Below are 16,273 nucleotides of genomic sequence, written 5' to 3' on the forward strand. Positions count from 1 at the left end.
GAGGGGTTAGAAAGGTTGGGATTGTACAGTACTCAGAGAAGGTACGAAAGGTATCTGATATTGTACGTTTTCAAAAGCATTCGTGAGTTTTGTCCCAACCCAGGATTTAGGGTTAATTGTAGTGACCGTTGAAATAACTGAAGATTTACGAACTAGAACCTTTATTGAAGAGAGATGATTTCGTACATTGTTTTAGAGTCAATCGTGTTTTTTAAAAGCAGATACCTACCCCCAGCCTTCATTCCAAGAGTCGGCAAAGACGAGTGACCACCGCGGTTGTTTGCGTTCGTGGTCTCAGGGGGGGAAGGTAATTAACATTCGAATCCCTTACAGGTTGTCACAATAATAGCATAATAGCTTAACGTGCGTTTTGAGAGCACCTTCAAGCCCTCAAGAATCCAGGCTAGTTAAAAAAATGAAGTCCAACTCTCTTCTTTCTCGGGCTCCTTCATTGTTTAATTTGCTTCCCTCTAATATTCGTAGGGCTTATGTTGGCGTTGATCCAGTAGCAGGATTTAAGTCAGACTTGGACAAGTTTTTGGCTAAAATTCCGGATCAACCTTACATTCAAGGATTAACCAGATCAGCCAACTCCAATTCGTTGGTCGATCAAATAATATATATAAATAAAAGTCAAGTAAAATGAATAATCTTCTCGTCTTGAAGTGCTGGGATTCCAATCCCGGTAGTGGTAAGGAAGTCTGCAAAAAAAGTCAAGGTGGGATTATGTGCAGGTGTTGTTCAGAGCTCATCACACAAGGAAATGAACCTCTTTTTGCATCATTTGATGGTGACCAAAACAGCAAGTCTGGAAAAGTTGATTTGGAGATGTGTCTTCTATATTTGAATAGGGTCGTCTCTCTTGGCCCATGAATCTGTTATATCCGTGTTGCACTCATATATTTTTTATGCATTATACAACAAGACAATGAGATTGACAAAAAGCAATCCTCAAGATTTACCATTCCAGAGAGGGTATTGCCGAGGCCTTCTGCTACGTGTCATCTACTTGACAACAACCATATGTTTAATTAACACTGGTAAGCTTGAGAAATTGTCGGTTGTTAATTCAATAAAAATCTGCATTGATAACATATGTATCAACAAATTTAGGAGTCGTACAGTTTCCTTGTTACTACTTATTGATCAGGTAGAAGCTTTCAAGTCAGACTTGGACAAAGTTTTAAGTAGCATTCCAGATCAACCCTACATTCAAGGTCTGCCAACTCAAATATGTTGGTAGACCAAATATCATATAAAGATTGAAAGGTAATAAATGGACGAATTGTAACCTTTCATTTGAATGGTGCTGGGGATAACATTCCAGGTAGCGGTTAGAAAAGCCCGTGAAAGATCACCCCCTCCCCCTTTCTCATTGAATTCCTAGAGATAATATTCCCCAAAAGCGCAAGGAAGTCTACAAAGAGTGCACCATCCTGAAAAAAAGACAAAATCATGTTGCTTTATATTTTATAAGCTAATAAAAATACTTGTCTTGTCTTGGGTAGGCATCTGATGTACTATTCTTCTTCTCTTTCAATGTAATTTACAACAATTACTCGATAATCTCTGTTAAAAGTGACCTTATGATCTTGCGAAAATGTAACGCTCTTATGTTTATGCCTCCGTTGGCGAAGCTAACGAGAGATGCGTAACATCGATAATACGTACACCGTGGGGAAAATATCAAAAAATGATTGGTCCACCCATTGTCGAAGATTAGCACACAAAGGTTAACAAAGCCAAAAGAAGGCACACTCCAATGGTCCGAACAAACCATTTTTCATACACAGTAGGAACGTTACAGAATGAAAAAAAAATCAGAAATGGTTATGACTGAATATTGTGTTTATTCTTAGCGAACTGTTTTGAAATAGCATATAAATGGTAAAAAAGAGTTCTGAATGAGATGGAATTTTTAAATAACTGGGGAATGGAATTATGTTTTTACCAAATGTCGTCTTTAAAGTCGTCATCAATAATTGGATCCACATTCTTAGTGCAATTTGATGCCACTAGATTGCTCTCGATGGAAGGATCTGAAAGGAAGTAAAACTTGAAATGCAATTTTCCTACGCTTCCTTTTTGCATTAAGCCAATCCTGGAGCAGAATAAGTACTACTTGTCTAATAACATTTCCTACTCCAAATTCTTTTCAAATTCAAGAAAACCAACTTCGCTGGTATCGTACCGGTAGGAAAATTCCTGGTGGTGGTTTGATTGCTTTATCATTGCAGATTTTCAGTCGGTTTTCCTTGTTGTGCTTTGAAGCACAAGGATCTTGAATTGAAAACAAATTCTTGCAGAATAACACCAGAAACGTCCATCATAAATAGATTTTAATTGAGGTTTTTTTTTGCCCGTGTCCTGCTTCTCATCGCTTTACTCGGGTTATATCTTTTTCTTCTATCATTCATCATTTTTGCCCGAATTAAGCTGCCATTCAAATTGGAGCACGCGTCTCTGCCTTTTTTCATGAAGATTGAAATGAAAGGCTTTGGCAGAATTCATTGTACGTGTTGGTACCTAGAGTATCCACGAACCTTTCTCTTTGGCTGTATTCGTATTGCCTGCAATGTACTTCAGAACGAGCTTCGCACTTGGCCAGAAATTTGGAGGATTGGTGGGGATTTTGACGGATGAAAGACACGTTTCTGTTGGCAATGCCGAGAGCATGATATTTGTTTTTGTTGGTATAATGGGTGTGGGTGTGGGTGTAGGTATGGAGTTTGTGGAAAATGGAGTAGTGGCCACAACGACCGAGGTGGTGTTGGTGGTATTGATGGTTTTACTATTACTACTACAAGCACTGGCAGTAATAGTGGTAGCTGAAGCAGTGGCAAGAGAGGCTAGAGAGTTGGCGATGGTCGTAGCATGGCTGGTTTTGAGTGCCGCCATTTGGAGCGCTACCAAATAAGGTTGTTTGGAAGAAAGGTTGTGGTCACTTCTTTCTGATGAAAGAGTTTCGTTGTCCTGAGCAAGGATCTGTTGATCACCCATTTCTATTCCTATTCTGGGTTGTGTGTGCTGGTATCGGTTATTCAAACCTATGTCTAAAACCGGAGTTGAATTCCTGAAATATGAAATATATCAAATGACGCGAATCACCAGAATTTTTACAAATCACAAGTACATACTACTAAAGTACTTCAGTTCTTCATCGATTGAACGGCAATATTTTTTAAAATGATTTTTACCAATGGAATCAAATCCGCATCATGCCCTTTCGAACCACGCATACCTTTGATTTGAGATCCGTGGAGGTTCCTCAGTTTTCTCGCAAAGCTCCAGTTCTTGGCTTTCAATCCTATCGTCACCCGATTGGGAGCCACCGCCCAGGCTAGTCTCTTGAATAACTTCTAGCCTTGTACTCGTAGAACGATTTAGTCGACGAGTGATAGTAGGGCCTACATCGAGTGGCCTTAATCCAGCCTCAATGTTATTCGCTGGGCGGCGCACTGAGCCTTCATTAGGATATGGAGATTGGAGTAGCAGGGTTGGGATAACCTTGAAGTCTGTAAGTTGATACGGGTCCTCTACCAAGATTGTCTTTCCATCCCGAAGGACCTTCATAGGGACGTATATCGCTTTTGAACCTTGTCCATTTTTGACATGGATGGATGGCTTCTGAAAATGGTCAAAGTTTGAAGAATGACGCAAACGAAAAGAGGAAATTAAGTTCAAATAATCAATCGATCGGATTTCGTTTCAAAATGGCACCTTTTGATTCGGAGTTTGGCCTAACAAGGCCTCCCCTCGACTGTTGTTGATGTTGTTATTGTTGGCACATCGAAAGTTCTCTTGAAAAAGAGAAACAGACCCTAGGATGAAATAGATCTGAAACGATAAAACTAATAATAGACTTTTTCGGGCAAGCCAATAGAAAATCAAGGAAAAAGCTTACTTGGGCGAACATCAGGAGGAATGTAAGTGTAAAGATGAATGCCGTTTTCGGTTCAAAAGTTGTCTGTAACGAAAGAAACAAAGGGGTAACGCACATGAAAGAACATCTTGGGACGCAATATCATTTGAGCCTCAAAGGCATTGGCACAAAAATGCAAAGAGAGTATATAAAAAAATCGTTGCTCAGCATAAACGAGTTTATCAACGTGTCGGTGCATAGCAATGGATGAGAAAAAAAAGGCCAAAGAAGGGGAAAATGCCAATCGAATTTATATTCAATTGACACTATATTTTCTTCCATCTCAAAGAGTGGGGGGTAATACTTCTCACTCAAGCAAAGGAAATAAGAGCCAGTAAGATGTTCATCGCATGTAATCGCATTGTTTATGTAATTGATTCTTAGTAAAAAAACATTTCAAACCACAAAATATTTTTCAAGGACCACCTGAGAGTATTCTTTGATTAGCAGAAAGTCTGTATTGGTCGAATATCAGTACTTCCCTCAAATATTTGCTGAGGTGGGCATTCTTAACAAAACAACTCATTGATTGGTAATGTGTTGTTTAAAAGTGAACTTTGTTGGATAGTAAGTTACTTTTTTTTTTAAATCAAATTGGTGATCAACGTTTACGGATATTCCAATTGATCCAACTAGCCTCAAAGTTAACATTTTAGCGAGTATGAAAGTAATCCAATTAATTATAGCTAGACCCCGACAAAATAAATATGTTGTTTTTGCGTCGAGCAGAAATAAGTTTGACGGTTTGGATATGCGAAAGAGCTGAATTGAGGCATTGGGAAGAAAGCCACTTAGTTCAACTCTCTCGATCTTCCGCTCGACATATGACCAACATTTTTTGCCCAAGTCTAATTATAGCACTTCAGTTGTATTTAGAAATAACAAGTTCATTAATCATTGACAAGATCGTTAATTTGACGTTGAACGATATCATACCAACTTCTTTGGTCCAGGCAAGAGATGACAGGTTACCAAACGTACTACTGAAGCAAAGTTTCAGAAAATATCAAGTAAGGTTGGCAACGGTTAAACTGTAGTTGCTCAACGAAACACAAATTTGTCCTTTTCTTCAGAACCATCTCTCAAAACGTCCTTAACCTTGGCATTCCGGGCCCAATGACCTACTTCAGGTTTACTCATCTATGGAAGTGGGAGGATTGGGCCTACGAATAGTTTTTGTAATATGACGACGCCAGTGTGAGCTTGTGCAGTGTGACTTTGTTGGGGCCTTCGACTTGGTTCAATTTTCTCGCTGAGAGAATAAAATAATGAACGAACGAATAAATCCCAACTTAAAAAGAGCAGAAATTGTGTAACTGCAAGCTGAAATAACTTCGGCTTACGATTGCAAACGAGACTGAAACTGAAACCGTTGCATAGGAAGGAGAAATGTGTGTAGCGAACTCAGTGACTGACTTGCGTCAATTCCATCAATTTTAGAGGAGAATGATAGGATAAAAGCTATTTCCTTCAGCATTTTGATTTTGGCTTTTTGGCTCTCTCCGATTTGACAGGCCAAGCGAAGTCCGATTTCAGTTTGAAAAGATGCGCTTTATGCAATCATGCCCTGAATATACTGTACGTACACTCCTAAAAGCTTTGCACCATAAACGACATTTTTACCCTAAGTAGCTTAACCTGCTCGCAAAACACTCGAACATTCCAAAATCTCTGAAAAATCGACAATTCACTCTTCTTCCTTCTTTACCGACCTAGTGGGAGTGAGAGAAAATGGGAGGGGGGGGGGCAATTGAATTACAAATGAGCATGCTGTCTCCCAAACTCTCCCACTGCAGTCAAGTCTCTGGTTCGTCTGGCTATTCGATCAACTTTACAACTATGTGCAGGGTGGGCTTTGGATCAAAAACAGGGTCCAAAGCAGTAACCAAATTAAAAAGGAATGGAATTGCAATAAAGCGCTCCCTTTTTTTTAAGTCAAGGAACTATGATTTTATTGTATTTCTAAATGATGTACTGTCACCACCAAGATTCAACGATTACAGATTAATGACAAGTCATTCCTTTCTGCGACACCCACGATAATAGTTTTTTTATGTATTACATATATCTAATGGCGCATTGTCTCAATCCCTCCAAAGGCAAGAAACTCCAACTTATGATGAACTAATAATCAATTTGGGCAACTTTAGGCTTTTTGTAAATGGTGTTCGCAATTATACTCTGTTTTTGTCGATTGTTGGCTTAGAAAGACCCAAAAATCTATTTATTGGTCCAGAAATAACCAGCAATCCTTTTCAGTCAAAGTTTAGAACATTTTGTTATTCATAGTGGAGTTCACCTCGTGACGAACATAACAATCCTACGTAGTCGTGCGTACAAATTCAATGGCGTGATATTAATGATGCAAAAGAAAAAAAAACCGTAAAATTTAGAAACAATGTTGATTTTTCTTTTTTGCCAAAAACAAAGACTGACCAGCGTGTTATGAAATGAGTCATACGAAACTGATTCGAGTCTTGGGCAATCTATGAAAAAAGGAATGATTTTTACAGCCCTACCTAGGGATGAAATGCAAAAGCCAACAAGATATATCGAAACTCCTGCTTTATCCTGAAATGACCAACCCTGGCTACAAGAGATCGGAGCGTTCCTTTCCCAGGACTCCTCTTGGCTTGTGTACGACAAGCCTATGCATTCAGGATCTGAGGAAGCTCAGTGGTCATGAAGGTAGCCTCGATCTGCTTTTCGTCTGCCCTTCAATCTTAGCGGATCTAGCGGATCCACATGAGTGATTGAATGATCGTGGATCAACTCAGAATATCTAGGATGTGCCGTACTTGTAGCCATCGGTTTCCAGGGTGCTAAAGGAGCAAAGGAGCAGCTTTTGGAAGAACATGAAGCTCTTGACAGTAAAGCTAAGGCGTAAATGTAGACATACGAAAGCTCAATGAGTGCCTAGATTTGTCCTTTTCCCTCCATTTAGTGTCGTTTAATAAGTCTCTCTTGAGCTGCTCGAAAGTTCTTGCCCCATTTGTCTGAACGTCGAGCCCACAGTGTAAGTCATTAGTGTGGGCTGTAAGGTACCCTGAACAAGACAAACGAAATAAAGAAGTTCATTCAAAGTGATTCAACTTACGGTGTCTAGAGAAAGTTTGGAGAATGTGTCGACGAGAGAAAAGCCGGCTTGTAGAGTGCTTAGAGCGATCCATGGGAGGAGGTAACATCGAATCTCCTGCAAAAGAGGAACAGCGCTGGAACTTGGAACAACCTCATTAGCGTGACCTCAATTCTGAATTTCCGTCGTCCGAGGCAACTGAGTCTACTAGGTTCTGCAGTTCAAGGGAACTCCGGCTATTGCGTCTACTCCTACTTTCGTTAACGTGCTATCTTCGTCCGTTGTTTCGCTGGTAGTCCTATTACTTCTATTACAGCAACGGCGATTACTACGTTCGTGGAGCAGCACATAGTACTGTACATAAATGTGCAGTGTACCAGAGCCATCCATCCATTCATTCCCTCCCGTAGTCAGCCTTACTTCGAGGAGCCGCCATGGATGCGCATGGCAGAGAAAAAGAAAAGCCATCACGGAAATTCGATCTTAGTCAATCCAAGACCAAAAGAATCGGATTTATCTTGATGCGATCTTAATCACATGACATAACACCCTCGGATTATATCCATTATTTGGGATATAATGGCATCATTGGGGCCCATCCACTAGCTGATAAGCATTTGTTGTTTCGGGCTAAAAAGTGAGTTCTTGCTTGACAGAAATGCAAAATTGTAAATGACATATAAATTTGTTGTTTTTTTTCAGAACTAGTAAAGCGACATAACTGACCAGTGAATCAATGTGTCACCAGGTGTGTGTCACTCTCTCCATCCATCAATTGGCTTCTTGCAGTCTCTTATATTACCTATATTATCTATGCATAACTGCATAACTGGTGCGTGTTCTTTCACATTACTGAGGAAAAACAATCAACGAACAAGAAGTGCCGTACAAAATCTTCAAAAATATGATGCACACATTTTTGGCTAATTCGTGCGAAAGTTATCCATCAAAAACTCACGTGCCACAACCCGACGAATAGTATCACACATGAAATAATGACCATGATATCACAAATGGACTTTGCAAAGTAGAAACCAGAGTTTTCTGAAATGCAAATCCAATGAAGACTGTATCTGAAAAAAACTCAATTACCCTGAATGCTTTTTCTAAAGGTTTACATACCTTTAAGGTCGAATCCCTCTGGATTAATAATACTGCCTTGTACCACATGAGTGATCCGATTGTCCTCAATGTAAGAAGACATCCCAGGATCACGAGGGTTGGTGTGTGATGATTCATTCCAATTTCTCTGAAATAGGCCTTGACGTTTGATAAGGTCCTGTATTGTTTTTTTTTTTTTAATAAAAACAAAAGAAAAGAAAGTGCGCCAAAACTAAACGTATGAGTTGGTTTGTTTCTTACACTATAGCTTTCACTTCTAGTTGTCCAGGGTAAAATAAACGACATTTCTTTTGGTAGTTTTTCTAATATTGTTTAATACAAGTCGCACCTGCTTACAAGCATTTGGTAGTGTATAGCAAACGTTTTGATTAAAGATAATAAAAAAATGCCCGTAATGTCTTCCTTTCTGACTCGTGATATAGATTATAAGAATGAATTGAATGAAGGTAAAGCGGAATTATACAAGAAATAAATTCAAATAGTGTACATAACTTTAAAAATCCAACAACTACTTTTCCTCAAGAATGCTGCACATAAAAAATATACCTATTTAGTGCCCCAATCCAACGGTAAGTAAGTTTAAACTAATTTCCGAAACATTTTCACCACCCAATATTCACCAGATATGTTTCTTTAGATATAAAACGTTATATCGATATCAGTGTCTTCTCCAAACGCACTTCCCTGAGTTGTATATAAGAAAGTAAGAATTATACTTACTTTATCACTCAAAGGGGATATGGTATAGTTATCCACAAGGATGGAACCGTTGGTCTTGATGGCCCTGACCATGGTGAAAGCCCCACTTTCGCCTCCATAATAGATGAAAACGTATAAACTGCTCAAGAGCTAGATAGAGAATGAAAGAGAAATGACGTCAGAAGTCCGACATTCCTTAACTAATCTGTACAGGAAAAACACAGGACAAAATGTTTTCCCCATTGGCCATACTTAGTCTGGATACATTTAAAGCTCAAAAAGTTCACGTAAGGTCGGACGACCTCTATTGGAACATTGAAGCGGGAAATAGTTGAAGGATCAAATCAAAGCTCCAAGTCAATTATTCTTGAATATAATTGTTCGCCCATATAATTTTATATGAAATGTGTTGCTTCAAGCTATCTATTCCTAGAATGTATTTTCAAAGTTTTTGTATGGGGCCCCGAAACTTGACCTGATTGTTTTAGTCTAGCACTGCTAAGCGTGTCTTTTTCACCTGTATAAAGCTTTAGCGTGACGTTGTTTCGTTTGTGGCAACTATTCAGCGTGCACACTCTTGTGACTGAGAATAATTATCGTGCTCGGTTATTAACTTACCAACTTAAAAGATGCGGCTTTTGATTTTTTGATATTTTTTAACTTCATAAGTGAATGCCAATACCATGGTTTGGGATTTTTTCCCACAAAATCTAGATAAATATGTATTACGTTTAAGGTTTTTATCAGCCAACATATTTTTTTGTGAGAACTTCTAATTTCAATGAAAAAGACTCCCCAGGATGTTGATGGCATAATCTAGTATCCATCCAGACTTATGAAATGTTTGACAATGCTAAGCAACGCCTCTGTGTGATGAGAAAAAACACGCGCCTTGGCCGTACAGCAGTTGACAATGCTAAGCAACGCCTCTGTGTGATGAGAAAAAACACGCCATGGTTCTATCACTAATTTTGAAAGAACTAGAGTGCACATTTTTGTGGACTTCCTTACCAGCTTATTTGTAAAAGGTCAAACCGGTCCAAAGAGGTTTTACAAGGAACATCGAAGAGATGAGAGAATTTTCATATTGGTAGAGGCTAGAAAGGTTGGGACTGTATAGTATTCAGTGATGGTACGAATGGTATCTGATACTGTACGTTTTCAAAAAATACATGAGCTTTGTCCCAACCAGGGTTTAAGGGTCAATTATAGTGGCCACAGAGGCGTAACGTGCGTTTTGAGAGCACCATCAAGTCCTAGTGAATCCAAACTACTTAGAGCAATGAACTCTTCTTTCTCGGGCTCCTTAATTGTTTAACCTGCTCCCTCAAATATTCGTAGGGAGTATGTACTTTCAGTAGCATCCCTTGAGTCAAACTTGGACAATTTGTTGACTCATATTCCTGATCAACCCTATATTCAAGGACAAGCCAGATCTGACAACTCTAATTCTTTGGTGGATAAAATGTAGCTTGCTGATCTGGCTAGCCCTTGAATATAAGGTTGATCGGGAATTTTAGTCAAAAACTTGTCCAAGTCTGACTTCAATCCTGCCACTGGATCAACGTCTACATACGCCCAACTAATATTTGCGGGCAGCAAATTGAACAATAAAGGAGCCCGAGAAAGAAGAGAGTTGGACTTAATTGTTATTACTAGCCTGGATTCTCGAGGGCTTGAAGGTGCTCTCAAAACGCACGTTAAGCCTCTACGGTCACTGCAATTGACCCTAAATCCTGAGTTGGGACAAAGCTCATGAATGCTTTTGAAAACGTACAATATCAGATACCTTTCGTCCTTCTCTGAATACTGTGCAATCTCAATGAATATGAAAAAATATAATATAGTAATAGTAGTATAAAAATGAATATAAAATCAACTAATATTAATACATTTGTCCGTCTTGAACTGTTTGGGGATCCCATTACCAGAAAGGAAGTCCGCAAAAAGATATAAAAAATGATATCCCTCCGCTTGTTCAAGGCCTTCTTACTTTTTTCCTCCTTCCTGACCTACGTTTCTAAATCTTGTGAAAAATCTCCCATTTTGAGAGCATCTTGAGACCATTTCCATGTTCGATGGCGGCCCTGGAGCCCTCATTTGACTGACTCATTGTGAGAACATGTCCAAGGGCATGGTTAAGAGGGTCCTCTACCTGTCGATGGCAGCCCTGGAGTCCTCATTTGACTTGTTGTGAGCCAACATGTCCAAGGGCATGGTTTAGAGAGTCCCCCAGGGACTAAGGCTGGAGAAATGTGACCAGACATGACGTGTCTTTTTTTGAAGACCTCTTCAACCTTCTTCCAAATGTATGTGAAATTGCTTGTAAACGTGGTAACAGACCAGAATATATACTCCTAGGCAAAGAGGGGAGATTTACAGATCTCGACACTATACATGTCCTGTGGCATAAATCTTTAATCAAATTTTCAGTATTTACCCTAATCCACATTGTTGCGCATTCCAATAATAATCCATAATTTATTACCGCGTGAACCATGCATCTCTTTCAAAATCAGTATTCAATATGATCAATAGATAAGGCCAAACAAATTAATTTGGCCAAATTTTGAGAGGTAGTCAAAGCTATACACTAGTTGGTACATCCAATTTTGATCGTCTTGATTATTTATTTACGTTTTTGACAAAATAACTTTGCAATGAACCACTTTACAAATTAATGTCATGCTTATTTTCTTCAAATTGAACTATCTAAACTTCTTTTTCTTCAATTTGTTATGAAAGGGGACTCGAACTTGATTTCACCCGAATTACACAGTTCACAGTTCCTATTTCTAGAGGCCCATTAACAAATCAAAAAATGTTCACAACTCATTATTTAGAACAACAAGATATCCATGAAATGGATTTCGGTGAACAGTGCTAGTCCCATTAGTTTTAGTTCTCGCTTGGCTTTTCGCCTCCTTCGTATGTTGATCAGCAGAGCAGCCCCATCCAATAACTTTCCACCCGTGGGAATTTCTAGTTTCCAGAAGAACCGATCTGGTACTTGAACTAACGAATTCAGATGCTTCTAGTGTGCAATATCCGCACTCTGCTGAGGAAACCTATTTTTTCGTATTACAGCAGCAAATAAATGGCCATCCCTAGAGAAATTATACGGAGACAAGAGGGATATAAATAAAGGCTTGAAAATGTTATGGGAACATCTTTAAGACTAAACCTCCAATTTCTGCGCTCCACAAATTCAAGTGTAGTAGTTAAACATTGACAAAACTCGACTTTCGATAACGATCGATAATAGATAAGATATGATAATATATTGAATGGTAATATTTGTGTGCATATAATGTGGATGTAAATTGTCTCATAAAAAACATTTCTAAGTTTGACACATCGATGTTGGGAGCAGATTTGCCTACCGCTCTTTTCTCAAAGGTTTTTAAAGCGTCCCATGACAGGGGAATATCTTGCGTTCCTGCCGGGGTAAATGTATATTTGCCTGCAATATGATTTTCATTTGAAATGGGCAACCAACACAATCGAATTTCCTAAAATAAAATAGATTAACATTGATTACTTTTGTGATCGGTCGAATCATTCCCCTATTCAATATGTACCAGCACTTTTCCCCGTTAATTCTGAATATACAGATTCTTTCGATAAGGTGAACAACATAACTGAAAATAGGCCCGTATGATTACAATTGATGCTTTTGACAACTTGCGCACAGTCAATAGCGAAACTTTTTGCGCTCTTGAGACACTCTCAAGACTCGTTAAGAAAATATTCCTTCCGTTTAGCCTTAATTTTGAACTATGTGAAAGTGGAAGAATTTTCAAAATTGTCGGCATTTGGACCAATTTCTGTGACATTGAAGCCCCTTAGAATTCCCAGTATGACAGGAGATTTGCATTTGGAATGCAGTTGGAATGTCTCTCACGAATAATAGGTCACAATAATATTCAGCGATTGGACCCAAAACGTGGGTGCAAATGAGCGTGAAATGAAGGCCGTGACAAAATAGTCATCCACATGAAAAAGAAACTATAATATTCAAGTATAGCTTTTTCAGTTAAACGAGGACGAATATGAGACTCGTGTGATCATAACAAACAATGCTATCAATAGAAACAAAAGTCAAGTGATGAACTTTCAAGAATATTTTACGTGTCTCTGCCCACTTTCCTGACGTTCAAGAGCTCTCAAAGTTTCAGGTAGAGTTCGCTATCAGAAATTATCTTGGATAATCGAGATGATCAGATTCAACAAGTAGCAAAAAACAAATCAGTATTAAAAAACTCAGGCCTGTTATTTGTAGCAATTGAAAATTAACTTCAAAACATCTAAACTACGGGATTGAATTTGGTTTTTAGGCTTTTGTCCCTAATGGTAACCGAATGACAAGTACACAGAGCTTCTGCCTCAGCTGACATCAAGAAATGACGTCGCTTGAAGAAGGAAAAATCAAAATCTAATTTGCGACACATTACTAACTAGTAGTGATATCAAAATCTAATTTGCGACACATTACTAACTAGTAGTGATTGGATCAAAGCAATTTTCAAAATCAGGAGTGCTAGAAAGCTAGGAAAGTCAAAGGACCAGCCGTTTCCAACGAAACGTAAAAGGTTAGGTTTGACCAAAAATGCAACCCTGGTTTGAACGAAGAAAAATCAGGGTTACTTTTTGTGACTAACTAACGGGTTTCCAATATTCCGCTAGTGTTGTCACATGCCACTAAAAATGTAAATTAGTAGCCCTTGTTGCAACCTCCCGCGATTATTTATTTGATCGCATCAGTACTAACTAGCCATGATGTTACGTGGAAATTATTTCTAAAAGGAGAGAAACTTAAACTTGCATCACAATGATGCCAAATTACCTTCAAAACTGCTCGTTTTGTTCTCTCGTCTGATCTTAAAGCTCAATCTCGAACCCTGAGGAATTTCCTCGTCTGTACTTAGGTCAGTGCTTCCATATTTTGCGTGCACTTTTTCTCCACCAACCATCTGGAAGCAGCTAACTTGGGTGGAAAGGCGTTCTAAAAAGCTAGATATTAAGGCCAAACATACTAAAAAAAAACTAATAATTACGGGAAACTCAACCCCATATTTGAACAGTAAACAACTTATTCAACAACGTGTAGGCATTATGTATGATCAAAAATATCATATCACTTTTTTTCATCATTTAAAATGCTTTCAACCCTGACAAGGCCCTCTTCTGGAGAATCTTGGCAGTAATCTATGCACTTTGATTTATTGGGAGGGCTTTTTGCTTCTTTAATCAACTATAGGTCGTTATATAACATGGGGAAAAAGGTTAGCAGAGTCTTATCAATCATGAAAAAACATGCTAATAACAAAAGTCAGTAAGAAATATGATCAAAAGGAGTAAAATTAAAGTGTGTTACTCTGAGAGTCTTTCGCTCAATTGTAGCAATTTGTTTATGGAACAATGAAAATAATGAAGATTTATTCTAGGTAACTTTGACGAGTATATTAAATACTATTAAACGATTAACCTTTTGAAAAGCAATGTGTCCATGAAATATGAAAATAGATCAGTAAATGCTTCTATTGAATGCATTGAATAAGGATACAGCGAACGAAACTGAGCCCAATGTACAAAAATTAACCATCAATCCATTGTACAACACTCGTAACACTATTCTCTCAACACGAGTTGAGACTTTAAGACTCTAATGGAATAAAAAGATTTGTGGAAAAGGCTTCAAAACATTTGGTTTACAAAGTTCGCCTGATTTATTTTGGAAAAATGTTTACAACTTAACGTTATTGATGAACATACATGTTCATCACAGGCTTCCATCGGATAAGCCTTAGCAACTATCTTTCCTCTTCATATTGTGACTTCTTTTTCATTTGTACGATATCAAAGTTACACTACAATATCAGTCTGATACAAATAGACTTCTTCAAAAGGCTTGAAATTTGAAATAAGTCCATTCAAATTTAGAAAAGTGTTTCAACGATTGGGTAAACATTTGCAAATTCCTTTGATTGACAAAAAGCAAAATAACATGTTTTTAACCTTGTTCAAATTGTAAAGAAAAAACATGAAACACGATAGCCCCGGAGTTAAAAAAACCTATTTTGGCTGCCGTGGCGATTAAGGGTGACAAGACATCTTATGAAAGAAATCCTGAACAACTTTAACAACTTCAAAAACTAGTCTCAAACTGACAATTCAAAAAGGCCAAGCGATTCACAAATCTATATGAAAAATAGCTTCAATTCATTGGTAGTAACATAACATTTGCTCCCTACATCGGGCTGGTGCTCTAAAGGTTTTGGCTTACTTGTCGATTCAAAACCTACATTTGATGGGTTTCAGACAAGATGTATTGTGTCAAATGAATCCGAAATGAAAGAAAAAGTTTGTGCCTCTGCTCTTCAATTTCATTCTTTGTCCCTGCTATGATTTTAAGATTTCCGTTGGGGAAGTAGGCCAAGTGGTTTGGCCAGTTATAATTCATGCTTGGTTAGATAAGGCAAATCATTGCTTTAAATGCACTGGGCCTGGAGCCATTTTCAGCCATTACTTGAATCTGCTCACTGTCGGAATCAAGAATGGTAGTATCATTATTGGCATAGTCTTACCAATGTGAAGCATCCTCCCACTAGTGATAATTGCTTAAGCGAAGAACAACAGTAGCAAGTTTGAAGGATCGCCATGATCCAAACAATTTCGGCGTTTATTTGCTGTCGTGTCGAGATTCACACCGCTCGCTTGATATAAATGGGAACTCGTTCAGAATTCGTCATATTTCGTTAGGACCGTTTTTGAACACTTGCCAGTGATCGAAGGTCCACAATTCAACTGAAAACAAAAGCCCGCATGCCCCTCGCATATAGCACAGACCGAGAATGCAGTTTCCATTCCGGGAACTGAACGAAGCATTGCGCGACAACCGAGGATAGAGCACCTGCCGTTCTCCTTTGTGCCCACATAGTAGCAGCGATACTTTCTTGCCTCCCGCTCTCGTGAGACGAGAGAGGTGGGCGGTGCTCGCCCGCCTTCATAACTTCTTCATAAGCCATTGCGACCCGTTCCCTGGGTGAGCCTTCTAATTGTGCACATTTCTACGAGCCCCTTTCGGTCGCAAAGTGACGCTCTTTTTTTACAGTGGATCACTCCCACCGACCGTCTCTTCGTTTTTCTTTGCTCCTCGTTCGAAGACTCACTCTCAAAGTTACGCCTGTTTTAGGGGCAGCGTAGACTGCCAGAAAATCTATGAATCTTTTGAGCTCTTCCAAGTCACTAAAGTAGCGTGTTCCACTTCCACTCAAAACGGGAAAGCGTTCGGGTTTTCTTTCCCAAGCTTTCGGCCTCTTTTTCCGTTCCGAAGTACCAGGTGCGGTTTGAGTTTCGATTAAGAATGAATCTAACCGCCAGGGCTTCTCAATTTTCCCAATGGCTGGTTTCGAGCGGGTGCTCCTAATTTCGTAGCATCCTTCAACAAAGAG

The 16,273-nt window shown here is 38.8% G+C and overlaps 1 protein-coding gene across 1 annotated transcript; it reads right to left on the minus strand.

The window, feature by feature from the left end:
- Positions 1-1,840: 1,840 nt before the first annotated feature.
- LOC131878277 (uncharacterized) lies at positions 1,841-15,907 on the minus strand. Its single transcript, XM_059224205.1, has 10 exons — positions 15,407-15,907; positions 8,841-8,969; positions 8,121-8,247; positions 7,957-8,042; positions 7,020-7,115; positions 3,905-3,967; positions 3,721-3,837; positions 3,242-3,627; positions 2,544-3,073; positions 1,841-2,039 (listed from the first exon to the last, which is right to left on the minus strand). The coding sequence occupies exons 1-10, from the start codon at positions 15,479-15,481 to the stop codon at positions 1,948-1,950; spliced, it is 1,701 nt and encodes a 566-aa protein (XP_059080188.1). The 5' UTR covers positions 15,482-15,907; the 3' UTR covers positions 1,841-1,947.
- Positions 15,908-16,273: the final 366 nt, after the last annotated feature.

This window comes from Tigriopus californicus, chromosome 3 (genome assembly GCF_007210705.1).
Source record: "Tigriopus californicus strain San Diego chromosome 3, Tcal_SD_v2.1, whole genome shotgun sequence".
Taxonomy (NCBI): Eukaryota; Metazoa; Arthropoda; class Copepoda; order Harpacticoida; family Harpacticidae; genus Tigriopus; species Tigriopus californicus.